General features: G+C 42.1%; 2 protein-coding genes across 5 annotated transcripts in view; both read right to left on the bottom strand.

Annotated features, from left to right (window-relative positions):
* The window catches only part of NADK2 (NAD kinase 2, mitochondrial), a 32954-nt gene extending 28334 nt beyond the window's left edge, over window positions 1-4620 (bottom strand). Inside the window, exon 1 of one of the 2 annotated variants that reach the window (XM_079779685.1) lies at window positions 4276-4620. In XM_079779685.1, coding sequence (XP_079635811.1) covers window positions 4276-4575 — 300 coding nt within the window. In that variant the 5' untranslated portion in view covers window positions 4576-4620. The remainder of the gene's footprint in view (window positions 1-4275) is intronic. The other variant, XM_079779686.1, reaches the window with a different exon arrangement.
* Window positions 4621-9064: 4444 nt separating this feature from the next.
* The window catches only part of RANBP3L (RAN binding protein 3 like), a 43726-nt gene continuing 27540 nt past the window's right edge, over window positions 9065-25250 (bottom strand). For 2 of the 3 annotated variants that reach the window (XM_079783407.1, XM_079783408.1), the window contains 7 exons: window positions 24169-24253; window positions 20148-20250; window positions 19664-19794; window positions 17717-17837; window positions 15464-15606; window positions 11331-11520; window positions 9065-10548 (listed from right to left, as the gene is read on the bottom strand). In XM_079783407.1, the coding sequence (XP_079639533.1) occupies window positions 10505-10548; window positions 11331-11520; window positions 15464-15606; window positions 17717-17837; window positions 19664-19794; window positions 20148-20250; window positions 24169-24253 (817 nt within the window). In that variant the 3' untranslated portion in view covers window positions 9065-10504. The remainder of the gene's footprint in view (window positions 10549-11330; window positions 11521-15463; window positions 15607-17716; window positions 17838-19663; window positions 19795-20147; window positions 20251-24168; window positions 24254-25250) is intronic. The other variant, XM_079783409.1, reaches the window with a different exon arrangement.

Genomic DNA, 25250 nt, shown 5'->3' with positions numbered 1-25250 from the left:
CGTATTACTCCAGACTGATTTGTATTAATTACATTTTAACACCAACCTTCCCAATCTTTTGTTGAAAGTACTGAGTTAAGAGTTTTAAAATAGCCTTGGCTGGGTGGCTCAGTTGGTTGGAGTGTCAATCCAAAAGGCTGTGGGTTCGATTCCAGGTCAGGGCACATACCTAGATTGCGGGTTTGATCCCTGGTTGGTAGCATCTATGAGAGGCAGCCAATCAGTGTTTATCACTCACATCTCTCTCTCTAAAATCTATGAAAAGAACAGGTGCAGAATAGCTTAAACGGGTTATCCCTGAGCAAAGAGATGAGACAGAAAAAGATGTCTCACTGTGTTGATTTGTATGTATAGATTATTTCTGGAAGCACACATAAGACAAGGATCAATCAGAAATGAAGTTCAACAGGCGGACAGGAGCCACTTCTCGAAGGGACTTGTTGGGCACACTAAAGATCACGAAGGTTCATCTATCGCAGTTTCTCCAAGTGTGATCCCGGGATCACTTGCAAACCTGGAGAGCTTGTTTTTAAAATGCTGAGTTGGCAGCTTTCAGGGTGTGATTGAGAAAGGCAGAGTCTGGGAGCTCTCCACAAAGTAAATCAGAATCGTGGAGGGGTTGGGGAGACTAAGGTCCAGGCATCTTCATTTTAGCAAAGTCCCTAGCTGACTCCACAGGGTATGGGGCGCTTTGGAGGAGTTCTAAGCAGAGTGAAGTGGCCAGATGTTCCATGTCAGATAGACCACGCTGGTGCCCGTGTCTGGGAGATTGAGAGGAGTAGGGTTCCCGTTAGGAGGCTCTGGCAGTATTCCAGATCACATTCTTTAATTTGACAAATACACATATTGCATACACTATACTCATTGCACACCATGTGGCAAAAGTATTATGTGCCCAAGCTACAACCTAAGCTACACCATTGTTTTCAGAAAACAGAGCAAGGCAAACACAATCCAAGGCACTACATGTCCCAAACCTATTAACAAGGCAACATCTAGGAACAGTTTAATCCTATAATAGAGGGGCTGCTAAATGCAATTATTCTATCCCATTTTGAAAATATATTTTAATACTATAAATGATAACCATTAAAAGGGGGTTGCATCTGGGATTGTTAACACCTGCAGTTGAGGGAGAGGCGAGTGGAAACTGCTCATTTCTAATTTGATATAGATCAAAATATTTTTCAATAAAACCTTCTTTTTTGACCAATAAGACATGTTTATGATGTCAAAAACCTTTCCAATCAGCTTTGAGTCATCTAATTTGTGAGATTCTTGGACTCTGTTACTAAAAGTTCCACATTTGCCAACAGTTACATCTCATGATGTAAATTGTAATAATAGTTTAATTAAACCTTGCAAGGTCATGAGCCAGTAGAGAGAAGATCCTTGACTAGAAATCCTCAACTCACAGGAAAAGTCATTGATCAGTTGGGGGGGGAGGGGGAGCAAGACTTAAAAATTGAGCAATGTAACCAGTATAAAAGAGTCACTGATGAAATTTTAAGGATATAAACCTATTTTGTACATGCTTTATTAATTAAAAAGTATTTCCTCTAGTTGCTTATGTCTCTACAAAGTTAGAAAACCATGAGGCTTCCCGATAGAAAATTGTACTGGTATTCCACCCTCATCTTCCCTTTGCATTTTTACAGGTAACCTAAGTAACCTAACTGAGATCTATTTGCAACACCACCACCACCACCACCACCATAGAGAGAGAACCCTCTGATACAAATCCAGGTTACCATGAGACTACAGGCAGCAACATGGTGCTCAAAGATTCAACTAAGCACTTGGCTACTTTCTTTTATACCCAATTCACGTGACTTGTATACCTTAGTATCTTTTACCAACAAAATAGCAAGAAATATTAATCATTTTCCCATTTCTAATACAGAATCCCATTTCAGAACAACTTCACCCCGTCTAGTATTCTTTGGCCTCTTCCTGACCTCTGATCTGGGAGCCACCTAATGCTATTCCATTCTGAATAATGGCCTTAGTAGAAATGAGAAAACTAACCCAATAATACTTAATTGAAATAAAAACAACTATTTCAAAACTGTGTTCTATAGTCCACAAGTTTTACTTCAAAGTTTTCTTATTCCAAACAGCATTACCCAGTGATAGACAAATATTTACCTATTAGAGATTTCTCTTCAGATACCATGTGGGGACACTAGGCAGTTCGATTTTACCGATTTGCCTCCATTTAAAACATTTTGATAAGTGGCAATCTAGGTCAGAGGTCCAATAGTTAATCTAATTCGGATGCCACCCATTTTCTTGAGGCCTTGAAAAAGCTAACCAGGTTCAACATGCCTGTCTTTTTAGGGTATTAGAGGCTACCTAATCCCACCCTAGTATTTCACATGCTGAATCAGGTAACAGCACTTTGAAAACTGCCAGTACTACACAGAAAGTACTTTCCACCCATGGGTCCCAGCTAAGTTAAAGACTCATCGGAAGGAAGTTAACCACACAACCTGGGCCTGACTACTCCAATCTCCTAACCCTCAACCCCACACTCTGAACACCCCAATCAAGTGTATTATTTTATTTTATTTTTAAAATATATTTCTTTATTGATTTCAGAGAGGAAGGGAGAGGGAGAGATAGAAACATCAATGATGAGAAAGAATCATCGATCAGCTGCCTCCTGCACACCCCCTTACTGGGAGATCAAGCCCACAACCGGAATCAAACCTGGGACCCTTCCGGCCGCAGGATGAAGCGCTATCCACTGAGCAAAACCGGCTAGGGCACGTGTACTATTTTGAATTGTTGTGGGAGGTTTCCACAAAGTTGTAGGAAGAACATACTTATGGGTGTTCTTCGGGCATTTCACATTTCTAAGAGGTAGATCTGGTGAAATTAGGAGTACCGCCCAAGGGACATACCCCTTTCCCCCAAACAGAAACACCTGCTTCTGATGGTACCCCCTGCCTCACCCCCAATTTCACGCCCTAACACAAACTTGACTCCGACCTCCTGCTCCACCGGTTTGTTGATCACCTCTTTTAAAGGAGGCACCTGTTTCCATCAATTGCTACTGTTTTCTATTAACTGCAACTGTTTCCTATTCAACCACTCATGGAAAGGCGAGAAAACAAAATCTGCACCCAGCACGCCAACAGACGAATGCAGGGCCCGTCCAATGAGCTCATCCAAGTCAAGAACTTGACGGCTGAACGTGGATTCAGTCCTTAAGCAAAGGTAATTTAGTTTTACTTGGATACCTCAAAATATTACCAAAAAAATTGCTGAAGATTACAAACCCGACGTTCAGAACGGGCCGTCTACGCTTGCACAGAATTCTACAAGATTAGGGTTACAGGCAAGTCATTCCAAAGCCTTTCGCTGCAGTGTCAACAGTTAAGAGATGTGCAATGGAGCTTTTTTGCAGACAAACTGTTCACGGAAGCATCCTCGCTCTCCTTTTCCTAAAATGGGCGGATGGGAACACGGGGTCACAAGTTTCAAAAGAAGGAGTATTAAGTATGCAGGGTTTCTTCCTTGGGGGGATTTATATGCCTTGCAAAAACATTAATAAATACCTACACCCAGTACAGTCTATAGTGGAGGTCCTGCTGTACTGCAGACGTGGGCTCTAGAGCACAGCACTGCCAGGTCTGCCTGCCCTTTGCCTTGACCTTCCTACTTAATAACATAACTTAATCACAGTCCAAGTCAGCTTTTCTCCCTTGCTCTTCCCAGCAACAAAGACACGTGCGCCTTTAAGACAAACTGCTAGAACCTGGTCCGACCACCACGCTGCGGCGAGGACAGGGCTCCCCCGACGGGCCCGGAGCGCCCGGGGCGGTCCCGCCGAGCCCGAGGGGGTGTGTCCGCGGCGCCTTCCCCTCGCGGCGGCCGGGGCCCCGCTTTCTCGGGGGAGGCCTGGGGGGCTCTCTGCAGAGCGTCCAGGCGTCAGGCGCAAGCCAGACCTTCCTGGGGGGCTGCTGCTGCTGCTCCCAATGAAGGGGTGGGGTGGGAGAGTCCAAATGAACCCCTAAAACCCTCCGCTGAGGGAGCCCCTCGGCCCCCATCGCAGGCTTCCCGGAGACGTCCCGCGCCGGGGGTCTCTGCACGAACAGTGACCCCCTCTCTCTCCCCCTCCCTCCCCACCCCACACCCCCCAGAGGCGAGGGGGGCCCTCCGAGCGAAGCCAGAGCTAGAGGGGGACGCGAGCCGGGCAGGCGAAGCGTCCAGAGCGCCCCGGGAAGGGGGTCCCGGCCCAGGCACGGGGCGCGGGCCGGCGGGACCCACCAATTGCTTGAGGTCCTCCTCCGAGAGCTCCGCGTAGCGGTACCGCTGCTGCTCGAACTCGTAGCGGGTGGTTTTGGCCACCACCACCACCCGGGACGGGCGGAAGCCGCCGTCGGGGCGACTGCCGCAGCCCGCCAGCTCGCGCGCCTGCCCCTGCCCCAGGCGCCGCCCGCCGCCCCCGTCGCCGCCGAGCCGCGGCCGCGCGGCGGGGCCTCCCGCGCCCGGAACCCGCAGCGCCGCCGCCCGGCCGCCCGCGACGCGACGACAGCTGCCCAGCAGGAAGCCCCGGTAGCAAGTCATCGTCCGCCCGGCGGAGGGTCCCGGCCCCGCGCCCGCCTCCGCGCCCGCCGCCCCAGCCTCTAACTCGGCGCCGGGCGGCCAGAGGTTAAGTGCCGGGCCCTGCGCGGCCCGCGCCGGAGGGGGACGCGCCCGGACGTTGGCGGGGGCGGGGGCAGCCGGGCGATTGGAAGGGGCAGAGCCCACGCGCGGGAAAGGTGGGCGGGACGAGCCGCCGCGCTCAGGGTGGTGGGTTTTGTTTGTTTGGGGGTGGCGTTTCCATCCGCGCCTGCGCAGACGCCGCCTGGCCACCCGCGGGCCAGCTCCTCGCTCCGCCCCCTTTCCTGCGGGCGCTCTCCCGCCCGAGCCAACTCTCTCCGCCAATCAGGCCCCTGCCAACTCTCTCAGCCAATCGGGACGCGCTGCGCCCGAGGAACGGCGGGGATTGGCTGCGGCCGGGGGAAGGGCTGGGATTCCATTTGGCGTTGGAGCTGCCCTGAAGAATCCAGCTGGAACCGGTCGGAGGCCGCCTGGTCGGGGCTGCAGGCTGGTTTTTGAGGGGCTGCTGGGAAGGCTTGTGGTGGGCATCTTGCAGCGGTTCTGCCCCTTTTCATAATTGCACATAAGACTAGGCCACAGCCCTGGCCCGGTGTGGCTCAGTGGGTTGAGCTTGGTCCCATGCACCAAAAGGTATGGTTGGATACCTGGTCAGGGCACAGGTCCAGGTTCCAGGCTCGAACCCCAGTGGGGTGCGTGCAGGAAGCAGCCTGTGGATGTTTCTCTCCCTCTCCCTAAAATCAATTTAATTTTTTTAACCACATAAATGTAGACCTGTTCATTATTGCTCATAGGACTAGACCTTTTTTTATTCATTCAACCAACACTTGTTGCATGGCTGATATTTACAAGGCTGGTCTAGGGGCTGAGGAGACCTTCCCAGGACCAGCTGCATCCTTTGCAGGGCCTAGTGCAAAAGGAAAATGCAAAGCCCCTTTTTTTAGAATTGGTTCAGAATTGAAAGAGCAGTCAGCCGAGTGCTGAGCCCATCTAAGCTGTCACAGTCCCTGTCACAGTCCCTGCTGACCACCAAACAAAAAACTTAGCTCAGAGGAAGAAAGAGGTGGGTAGCCTTTGAGAAAGTTAGTTAATGGGTGAAGGAGTCTGGCCGAACGCAGCATTTCCAGATAAGGTTGAAAAAGTAGGACAAGACCAAAGGGTTAAGAATGTTAGTAATTTGGACTTTATTCTATGTATAGGTAGTGGTTAGCCTTTGAAGGCTTTTGTAACTGCAAAGTAGGTCCTGAAAGCAATGTTTGATGACTACTGATCTGGCTTTGTCATGTTGAGCACATCTGAGGGCAAGAGGAAGAAGGGAGACTTGGGTGCTGTTGGCAACAGTTGCAGGTGGACCTGGGTTGGGGAAGTAGTTAGAGAAATGGAAGAAAATGCTCCTATTATAAGAGGAGACTCAAATGGCAGTGCACACCCTAGTGTTTATCCATCCTGCTCCTTAGATCCACTTGCTCTGGCCCCTCTTTGATCCTCTGCAGTCCTAGCGCTATCAGTAACTGGCTTTTGGACTTTGGGCAGGTTACTTCATCTTTCCTGGCTCCCGATTCCCCACCTGTAAATGAGGGAGCTGGACTGCAGGGATACCAAGGTTCTATCAAGCCCAACTTGATTCCGAATCTGTGACTCTTACTTTTCACCTAGCACCTACCTCCAACATTCATTCATGGGTTCGCTGAATATTTACTGAGTCCCTACTGTGTGGCAGGTAGTATATTAAACTGGGAGATACACCATGGAGTCTGATAGATGTCTACTTTTAGTAGTCGCTGATCCCTTCTGGCCAGGAACTTTGCCTTACAGCAGCTGCTAATAGGGACCGACAGAAGAAACTTAAGCATAGCTTTTCATTTCTGTGGAATGTTATAATTTGAACAGCCTCAAGGTCCTTTCTAATTTTTGCTGTTCTAACCCTTTGTAACTCATTAGATATTAGGAAAGAAGAAAAGGAAGAAGTCACAGATAACAGAGGTTTGAAGCTTAGATGTATAGTGGAGTGCCAATGATCCACTTGACTGAAAAATGAGTCTAGAGAACCAGTTTGGGATCAAAGACTATGAGTTTGGTCTTGTATATGTGAAATTTCAGACCTCTTTCCTTCCCGTTTCACAGATAAGAACTCAAATTTTTGGATCTCCCATTTCCACATACAAACGTACCCACACTGACATCTTCTCAGTTGGGATATCACTTTGTTCTCTGGTATTTTTGGATCCCAGCCCTCCTACCGCCTCAAATTCTCACTCTACTGGATTTTCCTCTTCATTATTTAAACATGTTCATATCTATAACATCTTGATATTTTTTTTCAGCCCTTAAATGACTTGATCTTTAAGCAACATTTGAAATGCTTATCATTTACTCCTGAAATTTTTTACTTTGGCTTCCAGCAAACCAAAGTCTCCAATGGTGTTCCTCCCATCTCTCTGTCCCCTTTTTGGGTTCTTCCTAAGCTTGTTTTCAGGATCTGTCCATCCCTTCCCTTCCCTTCTCTCTCTCTCTCCATTCTTCTGCATGAGTTCATCCAGTATTGTGTAATGAAAAGAGCTTGGACTTTGGATTTAAAAAGACCTTGGTTCAAACCCCAGCTTCACCATTTATTAGCTTTGTCAACCTGGGACTAGTTCTGTAACCTTTCTAATTCTACTTTTTCATTTATAAAATACTAGAGGCCCAGTGCACGAATTCATGCATCAGTGGGGTCCCTCGGCCTGACCTGCGTGATCAGGCCGAAACTGGCTCTCCGACATCCCCCGAGGGGTCCCAGATTGCGAGAGGGTGCAGGCCATGCCACAGGATCAGGCCGGGGAGGGACGCGGGAGGTTGACCAGCCAGGGAGGGGCCGAGGGAGGGCTCCAGGGTGTGTCTGGCCCATCTCACTCAGTCCCAATCAGCTGGACCCCAGCAGCAAGCTAACCTACCAGTTGGAGCGTCTGCCCCCTGGTGGTCAGTGCACATCATAGCGAGCGGTTGAGTGGCCTTAGCATGTCATTAGCATATTACGCATTGATTGGTTGAACGGATGACCGGACGACTGGACACTTAGCATATTAGGCTTTTATTATGTAGGATGTTAGCTACCTTGTAAAGTTGTAAATATATGTACAAATGCCTAAACATGTGCCTATTATAAAGTATACACTTGGCAAATATTAAGCCCCTTTCCCCTTACATAACTTTAGCTACTACCAGTATCTTTAGCACAGACTGCCTCATGAGCTTCAGATCCTTTTTTCTAACTTTCTGTTGAGACTTACGCATACGACACATGTCAGTGGAGATCAAATTATATTTGACCGCCTGCTATGGGCCAGGCACCCTACTAGGGTAAATAAAATGATAAATAAAAGGTATCTCACTCCCCTCGACCCCCAAAGGAGCATAAAGTTTATACACAGAATTCTAAAGAATCTGGAAGGTCTTAACTCAGCCTAAGAGGAGTTAGGGAAAGCTTTCTGTAAATGTCATAAGCCAAGTCTTAAAGAATGGGTTAGTATTTGCTAGAATGAGCAAGGGTGAGAAAGGAATTCCACAAAGGTTGGAGCAATGAAATAGCAGCTCTGAGTCCCTAGAGAAGGAGACAGGAACAGTGGGAGGTGAGGCTAGAGAGGTAGACAGGGAAAAAGACATTGAAAGTATTACATCCATGCTTAGGAACTTGGCTTTTATCCCATAAGTGCTAGGAAGCCACCAAAAGGAGAAAATGATATGCTTAGCTTTGCAAAGATTATGAACAGGAATTTCTTGAAAGAAACACAAGCAGGGAGTAAATACCTGAAAGATATTGAACCTTATTAAAAATTAGAAAAATACAAATTAAGGTAATAGTGAAATAGCCTTTTATGTCCACTAAATTGGCAAAAATTAGTAAGTCCTGGTAAACTTCCAATTTTTGAAAACTATTATACACCAAGTCTTTATTAGGCTAAACATTTACCAGTTATTACAATAACTCCTCCAATGTCATAGTTTTCAAATATCAACACATGTTCAGAAATCGTTTTGGAATTGTAACTCTTATTCCCTTGTTATACACTGAATGTTTATGTTCTCAAAAAATTTGTATGTTGAAGCTCTACCCCTTCCACCCCCCGACATGATAGTATTTGGAGATGGGGCTTTGGGAGGTCATTAGGGTTAGATGAGGGCATGAGGGGGGAGCCTGGTCTGATGAGATTATAGAAAGACCCCAGAGCTTTCCCTCTCTCTGCCATGCTCCCACAGAAGAGATCACTGGAGCACACGGTGAGAGGGTGGCCCCCACAAACCCAGAGAAGAGCCTCAGAATGAAACCCCCCTTGCCAGCCTCCAGAACTGTGAGAAATAACGAAGTTCTGTTGTTTAAGCCACCCAGAGTGTGGTATTTTGTTATGGCAGACGGAGCAGACGAAGATGCTGCTAACAAGGGAATTGTTTAGGGGTCACAATCAAAAGGCATTTTTAAGCCAAGGGATGATCAAACTGGATTGGAAAAGGAAATATAGCTCTAAGTACTGATTCTGATTTTCTTGTGTAACACACTAAGTGTCTCTGAAACAAAAATCGAAAGAGGGGCATCAAAACTCGCTGGCATGATTGTTGAAATTACTGTTGAATTTTTTAAAAACATATTTTATTGATTTTTTACAGAGAGGAAGAGAGAGGGATAGAGAGTTAGAAACATCGATGAGAGAGAAACATCGATCAGCTGCCTCCTGCACACCCCCTACTGGGGATGTGCCCGCAACCAAGGTACATGCCCTTGACCGGAATCAAACCTGGGACCTTTCAGTCCGCAGTCCGACGCTCTATTCACTGAGCCAAACCGGTTTCGGCATACTGTTGAATTTTTAAGAAAATTTCATTTGGCTATATGTGATATACAGTATTTGTTTTAAAAAGGTCTCTATACAGCCACACCTACTCAAATATTAATGACAATTTAATTACATAAATAAAGCAAAGGACAAGTTAAATTATTTCAGTTTTTGTATACTTACTGTTTTGATACATAGGTAATGTATTTTATACATTCCTTCAACAACTATTGGAGGCTGACTGTCAGTCAAGAATATACAAGGTACAGTGGATACGCGTCTAAGAACAAATACTCTCTTTAAAGGGATACATGAGTACATAATCTTACAGTAATAGGAAATCCAAAGGCTAAATGAAAATACACGTGTCTCAAAAGAAAAACATGTTTTAATGAAATGTTATGCAGTTAGAGTGGTTTTCAAAGAAATGACTGGAAATATTATAAAATATTTGTTTTATGGCCACACAATGCATGACTGAAAAAATAAAGATTTTACTTAGCTAGTTATCAAATCCAGCAATTTATCATTTTAACTATTATATCCATCAATGTGATGAATAGTCCAAATTAGTTATCAAATCCTATTCTAAGTTAACTTCTTCAAAAATGACAAATTTTGAACTTCTAAAGTCCATGTATTTCTTAAATTCTGTCATTTTCTCCACAATAATCAAAATGTAAAACCTCAGAATTATCAGACTACATAAGAGAAAAACTTCAATTGCAACAAATTATATTTCATAAACTTTTCTATTAAAACTCTTCAAGGGATGAATAGGATCTTCTCATTTAGTTAGGATGGCTTAGTACAGTGGTTGGCAAACTGCAGCTCGCAAGCCACATGCGGCTCTTTGGCCCCTTGAGTGTGGCTCTTCCACAAAATACCATGGCCTGGGCGAGCCTATTTTGAAGAAGTAGCGTTAGAAGAAGTTTAAGTTTAAAAAATTTGGCTCTCAAAAGAAATTTCAATTGTTGCACTGTTGATATTTGGCTCTGTTGACTAATGAGTTTGCCAACCACTGGCTTCGTATTTTCCGTTGGTGACCAATCTTTGTGTAGATGTCATCATGTTATGGTAGGTGGCACTCATGAACAGGCAACTGACTGTCGGTGGGTCCACGTAGAAGGATCTGTGACATAAATTTAAAATATTTTATTATACAACTAGAGGCCTGGTGCATGAAATTCGTGCATGGCGAGGGGGTGTCCCTCAGCCCAGCCTGTATTCTCTCCAATCTGGGACCCCTCAAGGGATGTTCGACTGCCCATTTACAGGGATCGGGCCATGGGGGTGTGGCCAGCCTGGGTGAGGGACTGATGGCTGTTTGCAGGCTGGCCACACCCCCCGGCGACCCAAGCTCCCAGCCCTTCCTTTTTTTTTTTTTTTTTCAGCGCCTCCTTGAGTGGAGGCCAGGGCCAGCTGGAAGCAGGTATCTGGGATTTATTTATCTTCTATAATTGAAACTTTGTAGCCTTGAGCAGAGGCCAGGGCTGGCCAGCGTGGGCTGGAAGCTTGGCTTCCTCCACTGCCGGGAGCAACCCAAGCCTCCTGCTTGCTCCAGCTCCGTGGCCGCTGCCATATTTATTGGGCTAATTTGCATACTTGCTCCTGATTGGCTGATGGGCGTGGCTTGTGGGTGTAGCAGAGGTATGGTCAATTTGCATATTTCTCTTTTATTAATAGGATGATATGCAGCATCATGATGAGGCTGACTTGGGTAAAATCTCAATGAAGGCCCATTTAGAAGACAGATTTTCAAACCCACTCATGGTCCAAACAGCAAGGGCTCTCATCCCGACCCACTGTAAACAAATCAGTAAGTTCCACTTTTTAAAAACCGGTTCATACAGAAGGATGGTGCTTGAGGTTCCTTCCTCAAACTGCTGACCTACCAGAAGGAAAGTCCTTTACCTGATCTATTTTTAGTGCCTTGGGTGAAGCCATCCTCATCCTCATCACAGCTGTCGCAGTTTAGTTGTGGGAGGGCTGCTTCTGCCTGGCTCTCAGCTTGACAGACGTCTTTCTGCTTCTCGAAGCTTCGAAGAGCAACAAGACGGTGATGTATGGCTGCATACAGAGATTCTGTGTCTTTGGCACTGGCCTGCATGGGGGAAATTCCGGGGTTAAGAACAGAAATAATAATAGCCACATTTTAAGGATTTTTAATCTTTCACTGTTAACAAGGAAGGAACTACATGGCATAAATCTAGAATGTAAACAACCCTAAACACTAAAGGGTAAAAAGTCCATTTATCTTGACCCAAACTGAATCCTAAGGCAGATAGTTTTATAAGAGGTCCCAGTTTGTGCATTTTAAATGGAGAAAATGAAATTTTGTGCTTGGAAATTTCTATTTGAATTTAACTTTGTAAAGACCATCCTTCCTCCAATATTTTACCCTGTAGGAAATTGTAGAATTAGGGGGGGCGGGCAGGAGGGGAGACTTCATTTCCTTTACATCACTTTGCGTGGACACCCCCTGCAAGCCTCAGAGCTCTGTGGAGGAGCAGAGCTCACTAGAGCAGTCTATGGTGTTATACCCAAAACCCATCAGAAGTACTTGTTTTCAGGACTATTTTTCTGTGCTATTTTTATGGTTGCTATAAATATCAGAAGGAGAGTAACAATACCGTTTGTATAACAGTTATTGTTATTCTGTTGTTACCCATTTTTTACAATAAAACTATGGTTATTTATCCATTAGTATTAACAAAGCACATAGCACAGGTATTCAACATACTCTTATTCCTCTCTCCCTTTGATAGGTGAGGAGAGGACGGCTCAGAAAGGTGCAATGACGTGTCTGAATTTACACAGCTTGTTGACAAACTGTCCGGCACTTGAATCCCAGGTTTTTGTCATCTAACTCAGTGTTCTTTAAGGTAACATGGCAGTAGTTTATATGTTTGTATCTTTTCACAATTTCAAAGAAAATCTGGGACATTATTTCTCTTTGCTAACCTTTCAGAGAGTTACCAAACATTTTAAAACTCAGAACTGAGGGTTGAACCAACTATATGCCAACTCTTGGGAGAAGGATTTTAAAGTATTTTTTTATCATATGCATGTATTTAAGTTGCCTTAAATACTTGTGGGTGGAAAAATTTAAATATAAATGCAATAAAATATTTTTGGTTCTCATATTGTATTTGATATTACAGAGTAGTTGTTGAATAAATATTTGTTGACTTGACTACTTTAATTTTTTATATCATGTGCAAAGGTGTAATTTTATTTAGTAAGCTAATTAATAACAAATATTGAGAGTATTTGTAATTGAAACATAAATGCTATTCTGCTTCCTTGACATTCTTACATTAAATTTGTAATGCCTTTCACTAGCCAATATATCTATTTCCTATGGACAAATTCATTCAGATGTTTTCATTTAAGAAATTACGAAGTTAAAAATAAAACAACATGATATAGTTTTGAATAACAAATTTGCAAAGCTTAAAAAAATTATAACTCTGAGGAAGTACCATAAAAAATGCTGTTGAGAATGAAAACTGTTCAGTCTTTCTGGAGAGAAATTTGTCAAGACAAGTCAAAACTTGTTCCCAAGAAAATTAACATGTATGTACACAGAGTTTCCTGCAGCCTCCTTAAAGAATCCTATCTAATAAAAGAGAAACATGCAAATTGACCGTACCTCCGCTATGCCCACAAGCCATACCCACCAGCCAATCAGGAGCAAGTATGCAAATTAACCCAACCAAGCTGGCGGTTAATTTGCATATCCAGGCGCAGAGCAAGACTGAAGACAGTGTAGAAGGAAGCCAAGCGCTGCAGAAGGGAGCGAAGCTGCGGAGAAGCAAGCGGGGCTGCGGAGACGGGAGGGAAGCAGACTGGGTGGCGGAGACGGCCGCAGGAAGCCCTATTCTTGCTGGAATAGGCCCGAGGAAACCCTATTCTTGCAGGAATCTTCCTGCAACGGGCATCTAGTCTATGTATATAAAAGCCTAAGCAACCGTTAAGACGGGTAGCTATGATGCACACTGACCACTAGGGGGCAGACGCTCAACAGGAGCTGCCCCCTGGTGATTAGTGCGCTACCACAGCCAACCTCCTGTGGCCGACCAACCTCCTGTGGCCGACCAACCTCCTGTGGCCCCTCCCCCTGGACTGGGCGAGATGGCCCCGATCAGCCCGATTGCCGGGCAGGCCAAGGGACCCCACCTGTGCATGAATTCGTGCACCAGACCTCTAGTTTATAATAATGAAACAGTAAATTACCTAAGTATTTAACAAAGTAGAATTAATGGAATAAACTATGATGCATAATACAATAGAATTCTTTTCACCTGTTAAAATAATTTTTGAAGAATGAACTATTTAATGTCACAAAAACACTCATTTTCATTGATAAGTGAAAAGAAGGTTACATGTATATATTTTACAATAAAATATTAGCTATCTAATCTTCTCACCCATTTTATGAAGTATATTATTATTCTCTTCATTTATCAGGTGAGTAAAATCAGGTTAAGGGAGGCTAAATAACTTGCCTGAAGGTCATACAGTATGTACAGTATGGCACATATCCTATATAATAATCCTATATAATAAAGAGCTAATATGCTAATTAGACCAAACAGCAGAATGACTATCCGGATGACCTTCTGGATGAAGCCAGGGCTGCAAGGGGCTGCAAGGGGCTGCAAGGGCCGAGCCTCTTGCACAAATTTCGTGCTTCGGGCCTCTAGTGTATTATATATGTGTGTACATATGTTTATATATTAAAATACAGGGTAAGACCAAAGTATTAATAGTGACCATTTCTGGGAGTGGAATTTGGAGGGATTTTTATTTGCATTTTGTTTGCTTACCTCTAAAAAAAATATCCTACATTTAAAAAGACAGCATGAGCTCAGTACTGAGCAGCAGAATCCAATCCTAGCTGACAGTCTCAGGCCGGCTGCTTGGACCATTCAAAGCCAGTGATCTGGCCTGGCAGAGTGTCATCTCCCTCCATGGTGAACAGGGTTGGGCATCATCTTACTCTAGCATCTTAATACTCCACATCACTTACACCTGACATTGTACTTACTGTTCAGTAATAAAACCTTTGGTTTTTCACCAATGGTCACTTGCCAACGTTTCTTCCATTGGTCTGTGGAAGCCAAGCCACTTGTACTGCTGCTTCTGCCCGAGTCACCTGGGTCCTCAGCTTTCTCCTGGGTCCCAGCCCAGAGGGGAGACCCAGCCTTTTTTCTGACCTCATTCCTGCCAGCTCTCTCTCTTGTGCCTGGATATCTTCTATTTAAGGTCAAGCATTCCTTTTGCAGGAAAAGAGCTGAAGCTGTGCTCCATCCTGTTACCTTGGAGACTGACTCATGTCCAGAACTGGAATTTGCTGTTGGACTGGCTAACTCGCTAGCCCTGTGTTTTTCCATTTCTCCCTTATTCCTTTCCTGTGATCTCAAAGCCTTCTCCATTTCAGCATTCAGTATGAGCATCAGGCTGTGCATTTTGCTAGCTTCTTGACAATAGTCCCTTTGGTAACTTAGTAAGATTGTTGAGGTAATTTCAATAGTAAAGAAAAATATAGAGGTTTGATAGCTTATATCAATAAAAATAACTTGGGACAGGTACCAGTTGGTTACTCTAGATTTCGGTGTTAATTTCTAAATTCCATGTAAAATGTAGGTCTTATATTAGACTGTAAACAACCAAAATGAATGGCTGATTTTTTGCCAATGGTACAGGTTACACAATAAAATGGAAATAAAGCCCTAACCGGTTTGGCTCAGTGGATAGAGCATCGGCCTACAGACTGAAGGCTCCCAGGTTCGATTCTGGTCAAGGGCATGTACCTTGGTTGTGGGCACATCCCCAGTAGGGAGTGTGCAGGAGGCAGCTGATCGATGTTTCTAACTCTCTATCCCTCTCCCTTCCTCTCTGTAAAAAAATCAATAAAATATATTTAAAAATAAATAAATAAATAAAATGGAAAAAACCCCACACAACACAAATGGGTAATTGCAGAGATCTATAAATATAGTAGGGTGGGTAATCCTCTAACACTAAAATTTATTACTTACCTGAATTAAAAACACTTTGATGCTATAGTCTTCTAAATCGGTAGCTGTTATTCGTAAATTTCGGTGGTTCGCTCTTTGAATCTCCATTTGAGTCCAGAGTTTGCTATTGAGAATCAGCCTCAGGCTGCCTTGATTGCGCATAACTAAAACAGGAAGGTGAATACATCAGACTACAGAAGAGTTGATTTCTTATCCTTCCAGGGGAATTCCCCATATTGAAAGCAAAGTAAAACTTATACTTATTTTTCAGATTGTATTTTCATATTAAGTTTGACTAGATTATAATTTGGTTTTCAAATTGAACTTTATTATGTTAAAGAATTTTTTCCTTTTTTTATGGTTAAAATGCTGGAATTATATATATATATATATATATATATATATATATATATATATATATATATATATTTTACTATAATATTAAAAATGATTAAAATTTTAGAACTCCTTTGAGGACCTAGTGTTCTGAAGAATTTACCCCAAAATTGTTTAAAATAGAGAAAACTGAAATGGAATTAAAAAATAGAATGAGTTAAATAAATGATGGTACAGCTATTCAAGGTATTATAAACCCATTAAGTAGACTGAAGAGGCCCAGCTGGCGTGGCTCAGTGATTGAGCTTGGACCTATGAACCAGGAGGTCACAGTTTGATTCACATGCCCAGGTTGCAGGCTCCATCCTCAGTGGAGCATGCAGGAGGCAGCCAATCAATGATTCTCTCTCATCTTTGATGTTTCTATCTCCTTTCCTCTCCTTCCTCTCTGAAATATATACGTTTTTAAAAAAAGACTGAAGAAAAGAGAATTATTGATGTAGAAAAGTGATCATGGTATATACTATGTAAACAAGAAGAAATCCAGTTGCAAAGCAATATAAACACCATGAAACACACCTTTTTCAATATATGTATACATTTATGCAGATAGAGAACAAAGTCTAGAAGAATATGTATTATAAACAGAAGCTATCACAGGAAGATAGACCTATGAGTGATTTTCTTTCTTTCTGTTGATCCATATTTTCTGTCTTCTATAATGAACTTGTATGCCCTGTATAATTAAAAAAAATAAATAAAAGGTTGTTTTGTGGTTCTTTTGGCAGGCAGTGGAAGGAGTGAAATTAAACCAAAGTAGAAAAACAACCATCACCTGCCTTGGGAATAATACCTAGAAACCTGTTTGCCAATTACAGAACTGAAGACACTGTTTCTATTCTCTTAGTCTGAATTCTATTCCCTACCCATTTGTTGAGCTCGATATCTGAAACTCAACAAACATGCATACACTTAGATCCGACTTCAATCTGTGGTCTCCTCCACAGCTCTTACTGGCTAGTATTGACCGGTCAACCAAACCTATCCCCCCTACCCAGATCTCCGTGTGGGCTCACTTTAAGTTTGGGCCTCTGAATGAGGGCCAATGTGCCTCTCAGATGCCAAAACCTCCTGAGTCTTTCAGTGTGACTGACTCCAGATTCCAACCATCACTCTGTTTGCAGGATTCAATAACCACACACCTTTATTTCTTGGACACTGACCCTTTATCCCAACCCACACACCATGCTATGAATGGCATTGTAAATTATAGGGCAAATATTCTTTTTTAGGAAAACTATTTTCACTTTTTAAATAATTTGTATCATATCTCTTTAAATAATAATGGATTGCTATTTAGGTATGTAGTGGGCTCCTTCATGGGTACTTTACATACATCATCTCACTGAATTCTCACAATCAGGTTATGGACTATTATTAGATTTTCATTTATTGATTTTGAGAGAGAGGGAGAGAGAGAGAGAGAGAGAGAGAGAGAGAGAGAGAGAGAGAGAGAGAGAACAAGAAACATCAATTTGTTGTTCCAATTATTTATTCATTCATTGGTTGCTTCTTCTATGTGCCTTGACCAAGGATCAAACCTGCAACCTTGATGTATGGGGACACCAGTCTTACCAACTGAGCTACCTGGCCGGGGCCATTATCCCCCTTTTAAAATGACACCACTGGGCAGAGTGGTTAACTAACTTGTCTAAGGCCACCAGTTAGTCAGTGGGGGGGCCAGAACTGGAATCGGTGTCCTCTGACAGAAGAGCCTACTCTAACCAGGAAGCTCCTATGGCACGTTGGAAACAACCTTGTTTTCAACAGTCTGATTTCTTGATGTACTTTATGACACATCTCCAGACAATGATTTGCACCTATATTGGAGATTTTACCCTGAGACATAGCATCCTGCTTTCCCAGAGGATCCCTTACTTAGTCTTGACTGGAAGGCCCCACGGTCACTGCCAGCTGTGTCGTTCAGTCTCAGAGCTCCCCGGCCCCTTTCAGTCCAGGACGGGGTGGTTTTGTTGAACACAAAAAGCTTGCAGTTGATCTGAAGGGCAATATTTTAAAATGTCAAACATATAGAAAGTTTCTTCAAATCCCTCCCTATACTTTTATTTGTTTGATCTTTTACCAGAATAACCTTTGTTAAGGATTTACACATCAGTTTTAAAATATTATTTAAACTTAAATATTATTTAACTTTACAAACATACAAGTTTTTAATAGTTCAAACATCAAAAAGCAAGATGGGAGAAAAGGGAGGACTTATGTAATACTTTCAACAATAAAGATTTTTTAAAAAGCAAGATGTACAAAGTGAGAAGTCCCTCCCCAAACCTAGCTTCCCATTTGTACTTTCTACCTCTGTATCAGTAATCACTATTGCTAATAGTTTGTTAATTCTCCATATATAAGTGTATATATATATATATATATATATATATATATATATATGTATGTATATATACAATACATTACATGTATATGACAATACATTATATGTTCCCCTTTTTTTCCTGTAAATGGTAGAATAGCATACTACTTTCTGTATCTTGCTTTTTCACTTAACAATACATGATGTGGTAAAAGTAGGTTTATAGTTGTGAGTACATACATGAAATAGAGTTTATTCTTAAATTATTACTTATTACTTATTAATTATTGTATTATTTTCCATTTGAACAACTGTAAACCGACTTTTGCCCCACCTCTATATCTATATAAACACTAACTTTTAAAGTAAAAAATGCTATTTGAGCTATGTAATTTATTTGAAGGTAAAGCAATCATGGAAATATTTGTATGCTTTAAATATTTTAAAGAATAGAGCATGAGAACTAAGATGTGATACCAGAGTACCCTACTGTAATTTAAAATACCAGTGGCTCTCAAAGGTCACTGTGTTTGTGAGTCACCTGGACGACTTGTTGAAAATACAGCAGGCCAGGGTCTCACCCGTCACAATTACTTCCATAGTCTAGGGCAGGGGTCCTCAAACTTTTTAAACAGGGGGCCTGTTCACTGTCCCTCAGACCGTTGGAGGGCCGGACTATAGTTTAAAAAAAACTATGAACAAATTCCTATGCACACTGCACATATCTTATTTTGAAGTAAAAAAACAAAACAGCAAAAACACCCGCATGTGGCCCACGGGCCGTAGTTTGAGGACGCCTGGTCTAGGGTTAAGCTGATCTGAGGTTACGCTTTGGGACACACTTGTATAGTAAACGTATTAGCAGACTGTGGGGGAGAAGAGGAAAGAAGGAAGAGCAGATGTAGACAGACTAAGGGAAACCTGTGCCTTGTTGAAAAATGATCAAGTTGTAGTAATTACACTTCATAGGCCTGGGCTGATACCTAGACCACTCCACATTCAAACCTGATGGTGATACTGTAGACGCATCTGTGAAAGTTCTGATTTATATGAAATTCAGAACTTACAAACTTTCAAAAGGAAAACAAAATTCTTTTACTCTCTTGAACTAAAATAAATTCATCTTATCAGCACTTTAAAGCCTTCTGTGTAAGTTAAAATTTTAATTCCTATGATAATGGCACTGATTGGACAAGCAGGTTGAGCAGGGTACAACATAGGTCGAAGTCAGATTAAGAAAGGGTCCTGAGCTGTCTGCTTCCTAATGTGAATAGTTGTAAACCCAATAACCCATTTTTCTGCAAGTTATACGCACAAACGTAAGAATACAACAAAATAGTGGTTTAATTTTTGGAAGTGTCCAACATTTTTATTTAAGCAGCTCAGTTTTCTTGAAAAGTATACTTCTGCCTTTTTAAAAAACATGTCCCTATTGATGGTAACTTTATACCTGTAAGGGCTACTTTATATCTGTAAAGAGCAATATATGATATACAGACCTTTAACACATTATATTCTGCTTCCTCCCCTGTTATTACATCAATTTTCTTCAGCAAGCATTTTGGTGATGATTTGGAAGAGAGAGCAGCGGCTGATTCAATCAGGGATATATTTTTAATGGCGTCTGTTCCTAAGTGAAAATAGGGGGGAAACACATAAAAGGCCCCATTTTTCCTAGTGTGAGCATTCTTTGTTGCCCCTATTAAATGCATCTCTTCCACTTTTTTATAACAATGAGTGTTTCCAAAAAGCCCAAGTTCTTCAGGTTACGTAAATCTCTTTAATGATTTGCCATGTCATTAAGTCAAAAACTTTAAAAAGCTTCTATATCACGTAACTATATGTACGTGCTTTATTCTTTACCAACAAATTTGAAAATACTGGACTATTGTTTTTGTATTTTATAGATGTTAAACAAATGACATGGGGAAACAGGAAATAAACTAGTCAAACCAAATGTTTTACAAGTGAAGGAATTCTTACTTGAGTTTGGAGAGCTGATAGGACAGTTTAGAGTGTGTTTGAATGGCTCTTCCTTGGCATGGGAATCATTCTCAAGTTGAGGCTGGGTGAGTTTTTGCATACCCTGGGAGGGGAAAGGATGCATTACTTAATTTTACCCTCTTATATTTGCAGGAAGCCAAAAGATATCTTTGTTCTTCTGTTTTAAACAAAACCAGCTGCTGTGTTTTCGTTTGGGCTCCCTCTGTGCTGAACAGGAAGTTCCTCCCTATCCCTGCAGGACCTTGGTCCTGATCCCCAGGAAGCATAGTCCAGTGACCACCAGCCTACTTGGGTGGGATCTGGCTCCAGAGACCCCAAAGGAGGTAACAGCTGTTCCATGCTACCCCAGACTAACCTGATACCTACAAGGAGGTGCAACTATTACCTATTTCAAGGTATTTCAGTATGCCCAGCAATTCGCTGTCTCTATCCATAGCATTAAAACATAATAATAATAATAATAGCCCTGTCTGGGTGGCTCAGTTGTTCAATTCCTAGTCAGGGCACATACTTAGGTTGCAGGTTCAATCCCCTGTAGGGGCACGTATGGGAGGCAAATGATCAATGTTTCTCTCTCACATTGATGTGCCTCCCCTCCCCGCTCTCCTCCTTCCTTTCTAAAATCAATGAACATATCCTGTGGTGAGGATTTAAAAAATAATAATAATAATGATTAAATTACCCAGAGAACCCACTGAGCTGTCTCAGAGATCATCTTCATAGAAACAATCTTAATTTTCCTCCCATCAGCTTTGCCAACAATGGGTGTTTGCACCTGTGTTGTAATCAAGGCCTGTGTGAAAAGGACTGAGTAGTTCCCTACCATTTATGATCCTGTGTAGCCCCCTGCAGAACAGGGAAAACTGAAATGATACTCAGGTTTATATCATTTCCCTTTGAAACTCAGGATTTGTTCACATTATTTAACTGGACATCAAGATATTCTGTTAAAACCGGTAGAGACGGGTGTAATTATTTCATTTTAAGAAAATTTAAGGCACAGAAAGCTTAATGACTAATTCTAAGAGCACATGGTGAGCTAACCAGTCAGAAGGATATACTAGCCCCCAAATCACTAGGCCATGGGATTACAGGATTAACCAGAAGACAGATACAAGTTTTCCCTGTTGCTCCTATCTGTAGGATGTTATCAATAACATAGGAAGCGCAGACTGTTTTGTTTTGTAAACCAAATGTGAAGTGCCCCTAGGAGAGTGCACAAGTGCGTCCTCACAGTAAACCTGCAGTCCCGATTAGGTCCTTGGTGTAGGTCTCTCTCTGCCTCACGCAGTTTTCAAGCCTGGCTGTATATTAGAATTGCCTGACACCTGGCCGCAACCAAAATATTCTGATACGGTTGGTTTCGGGAGATGTCCAGGCATAAAAATACTGGAAAGGCTCACCAGATAGCCAATATGCAGGCAAACTGAAGACCGACGCCAATGCTTTATATAGCATAAGAACACAATATCTTTGTTACATTGAGTTGAATGCTAATAAAATACTTTATTTTTGTCGGTGACATCTTACAGAAGCTAATCTGGTGTCAAATTTAGGACTAAATGTTATGGAGTGAATATCCCTAAATATATTGCCTGGAACTTCACTCTGGAAGTTGGTCCATTCTGGTTCAGATGCAAAGGTGTGGGTCACCAGCTCTGGGAACGCAGGTGTTGACCTTCATTGTGGGAGGGACCAAAGAATGCCTCTAAACTAGAAAGATATGCTAACTGCTCTTGGGGTTGGGATTTAGCCTGAGGCAGGTATGGAATAAACGAGATCGTAAAAGTGACTGATTTGTGGAAGCCCTAAAAATCTTGGAATAAACTGGCCTCATGAGTTGGTCCTTCTATTAATCTAAGCCCTTTCGTGGGTTTTTAAATCTCTACAGCCTCCTTGGGTCCTCCCTGTAACTAGCAGCCCATAAGGCAAGCTAGCCACCGAGGCCCATCTTAGCCAAGATTCTTGTCTGGGTAAAAGCTGGGAAGAGTATGAAGATGTGATGGACTAGATTAAAGCACAGGCACACCTGGTCCATAGCTTTGACTTCGCTGTAAAATTCATCCCCCCGCCCCCCCAAAGATGATGCTGTCTTAGAGACATCCCCTAAGGAGGGCAGAGCAGCAACTGCCTCGTGCGGGATACTCAACAGTGAATAAAGAGGGCAGTAACGACAGCTCAGGGTCACCACTTGGCAAGTATATTCCCCCAGGCAAGTGATTTTCCTCTTAAAGCTAGACCCAAATAAGTTACAGTAACAGTTTTCAAAGTAAGACCTTGAAGGGAAAGGTTAAGGCTAATGAGAAAAAAATTGGCAAACAATTTTAAATACATCTTATTATCAAAAAAAAAATGCTATTGAAAAATGATATTAAGATGTCATTACCAGTTGAACTTATCTACTAGGTGTACCGGTTAATAATGCAGATATTGTAATCAAAGAAAACACGATAATTTCAAGAGAAACATCAAAAGTCCTTTATTCAAAGTAATGTCCATCGCTAGCTACACATTTCCCCCATCTCTAGGTAATTTGTGGATACCGTCCCAATAGAACTTTTCTTGTTTTGAGGCAAACCATTCAGAGACCCAATTTTCCACTTCTTCGGACGTTTTGAAGTGCTGCTCAGAAAGTGCATGTGCCATCGATCAGAACAAGTGGTCATCTGAAGGAGCAAGGTCTGCTGAATATAGCGGGTGGGTTAATAATTCCCAGGCAAGATCTTTTAACGTGTCTTTAACTGGTTTTGAAGTGTGTGATGGTGCATTATCATGAAGCAAATTTACTTTGCCGTGTCTTCTGGCACATTCTGGTTGTTTCGTGATCAAAGCATGGTTCAAATTGATTATTTGTTGTTGGTAGCGATCAGTATCAGTATGGTTTCACCTGGTTTTAGAAGATCCTGATCCCACCTTCCTGATCCCACCAAACGCAGAGCATTGTCTTCTTTCCAAAGCGATTTGGCCTTGCAGTCGATGTTGATGGTTGACCTGGATCAACCCATGATTTTGTGCATTTGGGATTCTCAAAATAAATCCACTTTTCATTGCCAGTCACAATTCGATGCAAAAAAGACTTTCTTTCGTGTCATTGAAGCAACATTTTACTGATGACTTTTCGGTTTTCCATTTGTCTTTCATTTAGTTGATGTGGCACCCATTTTCCTTCCTTTAAAATCTTTCCCATTGCTTGTAAATGATCGGAACTTGTTTGCTGAGCAACATTTAATCTTTCTGCAAGTTGTTTTTGAGTTTGACATGCATCTTCATCCAATAATGCTTGTAATTGTTGGTCTTCAAACTTTTTCAGTTGACCTGGACGTTCTTTGTCTTTCACATCGAAATCATCACTTTTAAAGCGTTTAAACCAGCATTTACAAGTATCTTGAGATGGAGCATGCTCACCATAAGCTTCCCTAAGTATATGATAACTTTCAGCAGCACTTTTCTTCAAAATAAAGTAATGAATTAAAATGTCCCAAAATACTCTTTTTTTGGCACGAAATTCGACATTTTTAAGCGTAAAAATATCTATGATGTTAACACCTTCAGCAAATTTGACATATGAAGTTTTGAAGCTTGCTATCAATACAACAAAATAGCATACATATCAAATCGCATATATATCAACATATGTGTAACTCCATCTATTGAAAAAAAATCTGCATTATTAACTGGCACACCTAGTAACTATTACAGGTAATTCTGGGATTTCCTTGGGTACCTTTGGGTTAACACGAGTCAAGAACTATTTAATATTACTCATCAGTAATAATGTTATAATTATACAATTCTCTTCCTCTGTGGATTCCTCTCTATTATTCTAACATCAAAAACTAGCTTCCCAGGAGACTCTTCCCAGTTAAAGAAAGAAAATGTGGCTTTGAACCCAGGAGTTAAAGAGTATGCTCCAATGTAACATTGTTTTAATTAATTTGTCTTCAGAAATTTGAAGTGACAGCTCTCTACATAATAAGAGAAACATTTGCCAAAATCTTACCAAAACTCTTTCTACCATGTTTTCTCCAAAAACGAAGTCAGAACTGCAGCTTTTAAAAGAATACTTATCTTCATTTGGTTGACATCTAAAAAAAAAAATAAGCATTTGCTATTTTATTTATGTGTGTGTGGGTGTTTAATAGCTTCTTTTTGCTATAACTATTGCTTTTTCCTCCTTTCATCAACGATTGACTTATTTTTTACAATTTTAATTTAAAAATTTTTTCAATTATAGTTTACATTTAATATTATTTTGTATTAGTGTCAGATGTAAAGCATAGTAATTAGACAATAACATACTTTACAAAGTACTCCTCCTGATATTTCCAGTACCCACTTGGCACCATACATAGTTATTACAGTACTAGAGGCCCATTGCACGAAGAGATTCATGCAATAGACCTTCCTTCCCTTGGCTTCCAGCACCGGTTTTCCTCCAGCACCCGGGACCCAGGCCTTCGCTCCAGCCAGAGTCTGCCTTCTTCGTCTTTGCTGTAGACTCCAGCTGGAGTCTGCCATCTTCGTCTTCTCTGCAGACTCTGGAGTCTGCAGCCTTCGTCTTCGCTGCGGCTGGAGTGCCACTCCTGTAGATCCCTTCGCCCCCTGCCCTCCCTCTCATAGCAGGCGTCCTGCCCCGCCCGGCCACTCCTCGCCTGGAGCAGCTGGGTGACTGCCAACTTTGTCCTTCTAATTTGCATATTCCCTCTTGATTGGCCAGTGGGCGTAGCAGAGTGATGGTTAATTTGCATGTTTCTTTTTCCCTTTTATTAGTGTAGATTATTGACTATATTCCCTATGCTGTGCTTTACATCCCCTTGACTAATTTGTAATTACCAATCTGTACTTCTCAATCCCTTCCCCTGTTTCACCCATCCCCCAACTCCCCTCCCCTCTGGCAGCCATCCGTCTGTTCTCTGTAACTATGAGTCTGTTTCTGTTTTGTTTATTCATTTATATTGTTCTTTAGATTCCATACATAAGTGAAATCATATGGTATTTGTCTTTTTCTGATTGGCTTATTTCATCTAGCATAATACCCTTTAGGTTCATCCATGCTTCACAAATGGTAAGATTTCATTCTTT

Source organism: Cnephaeus nilssonii (genome assembly GCF_951640355.1).
Source record: "Cnephaeus nilssonii genome assembly, chromosome: 2".
In the NCBI taxonomy this organism is placed as follows: Eukaryota; Metazoa; Chordata; class Mammalia; order Chiroptera; family Vespertilionidae; genus Cnephaeus; species Cnephaeus nilssonii.
This window is presented reverse-complemented; position numbering and strand designations above follow the sequence as displayed.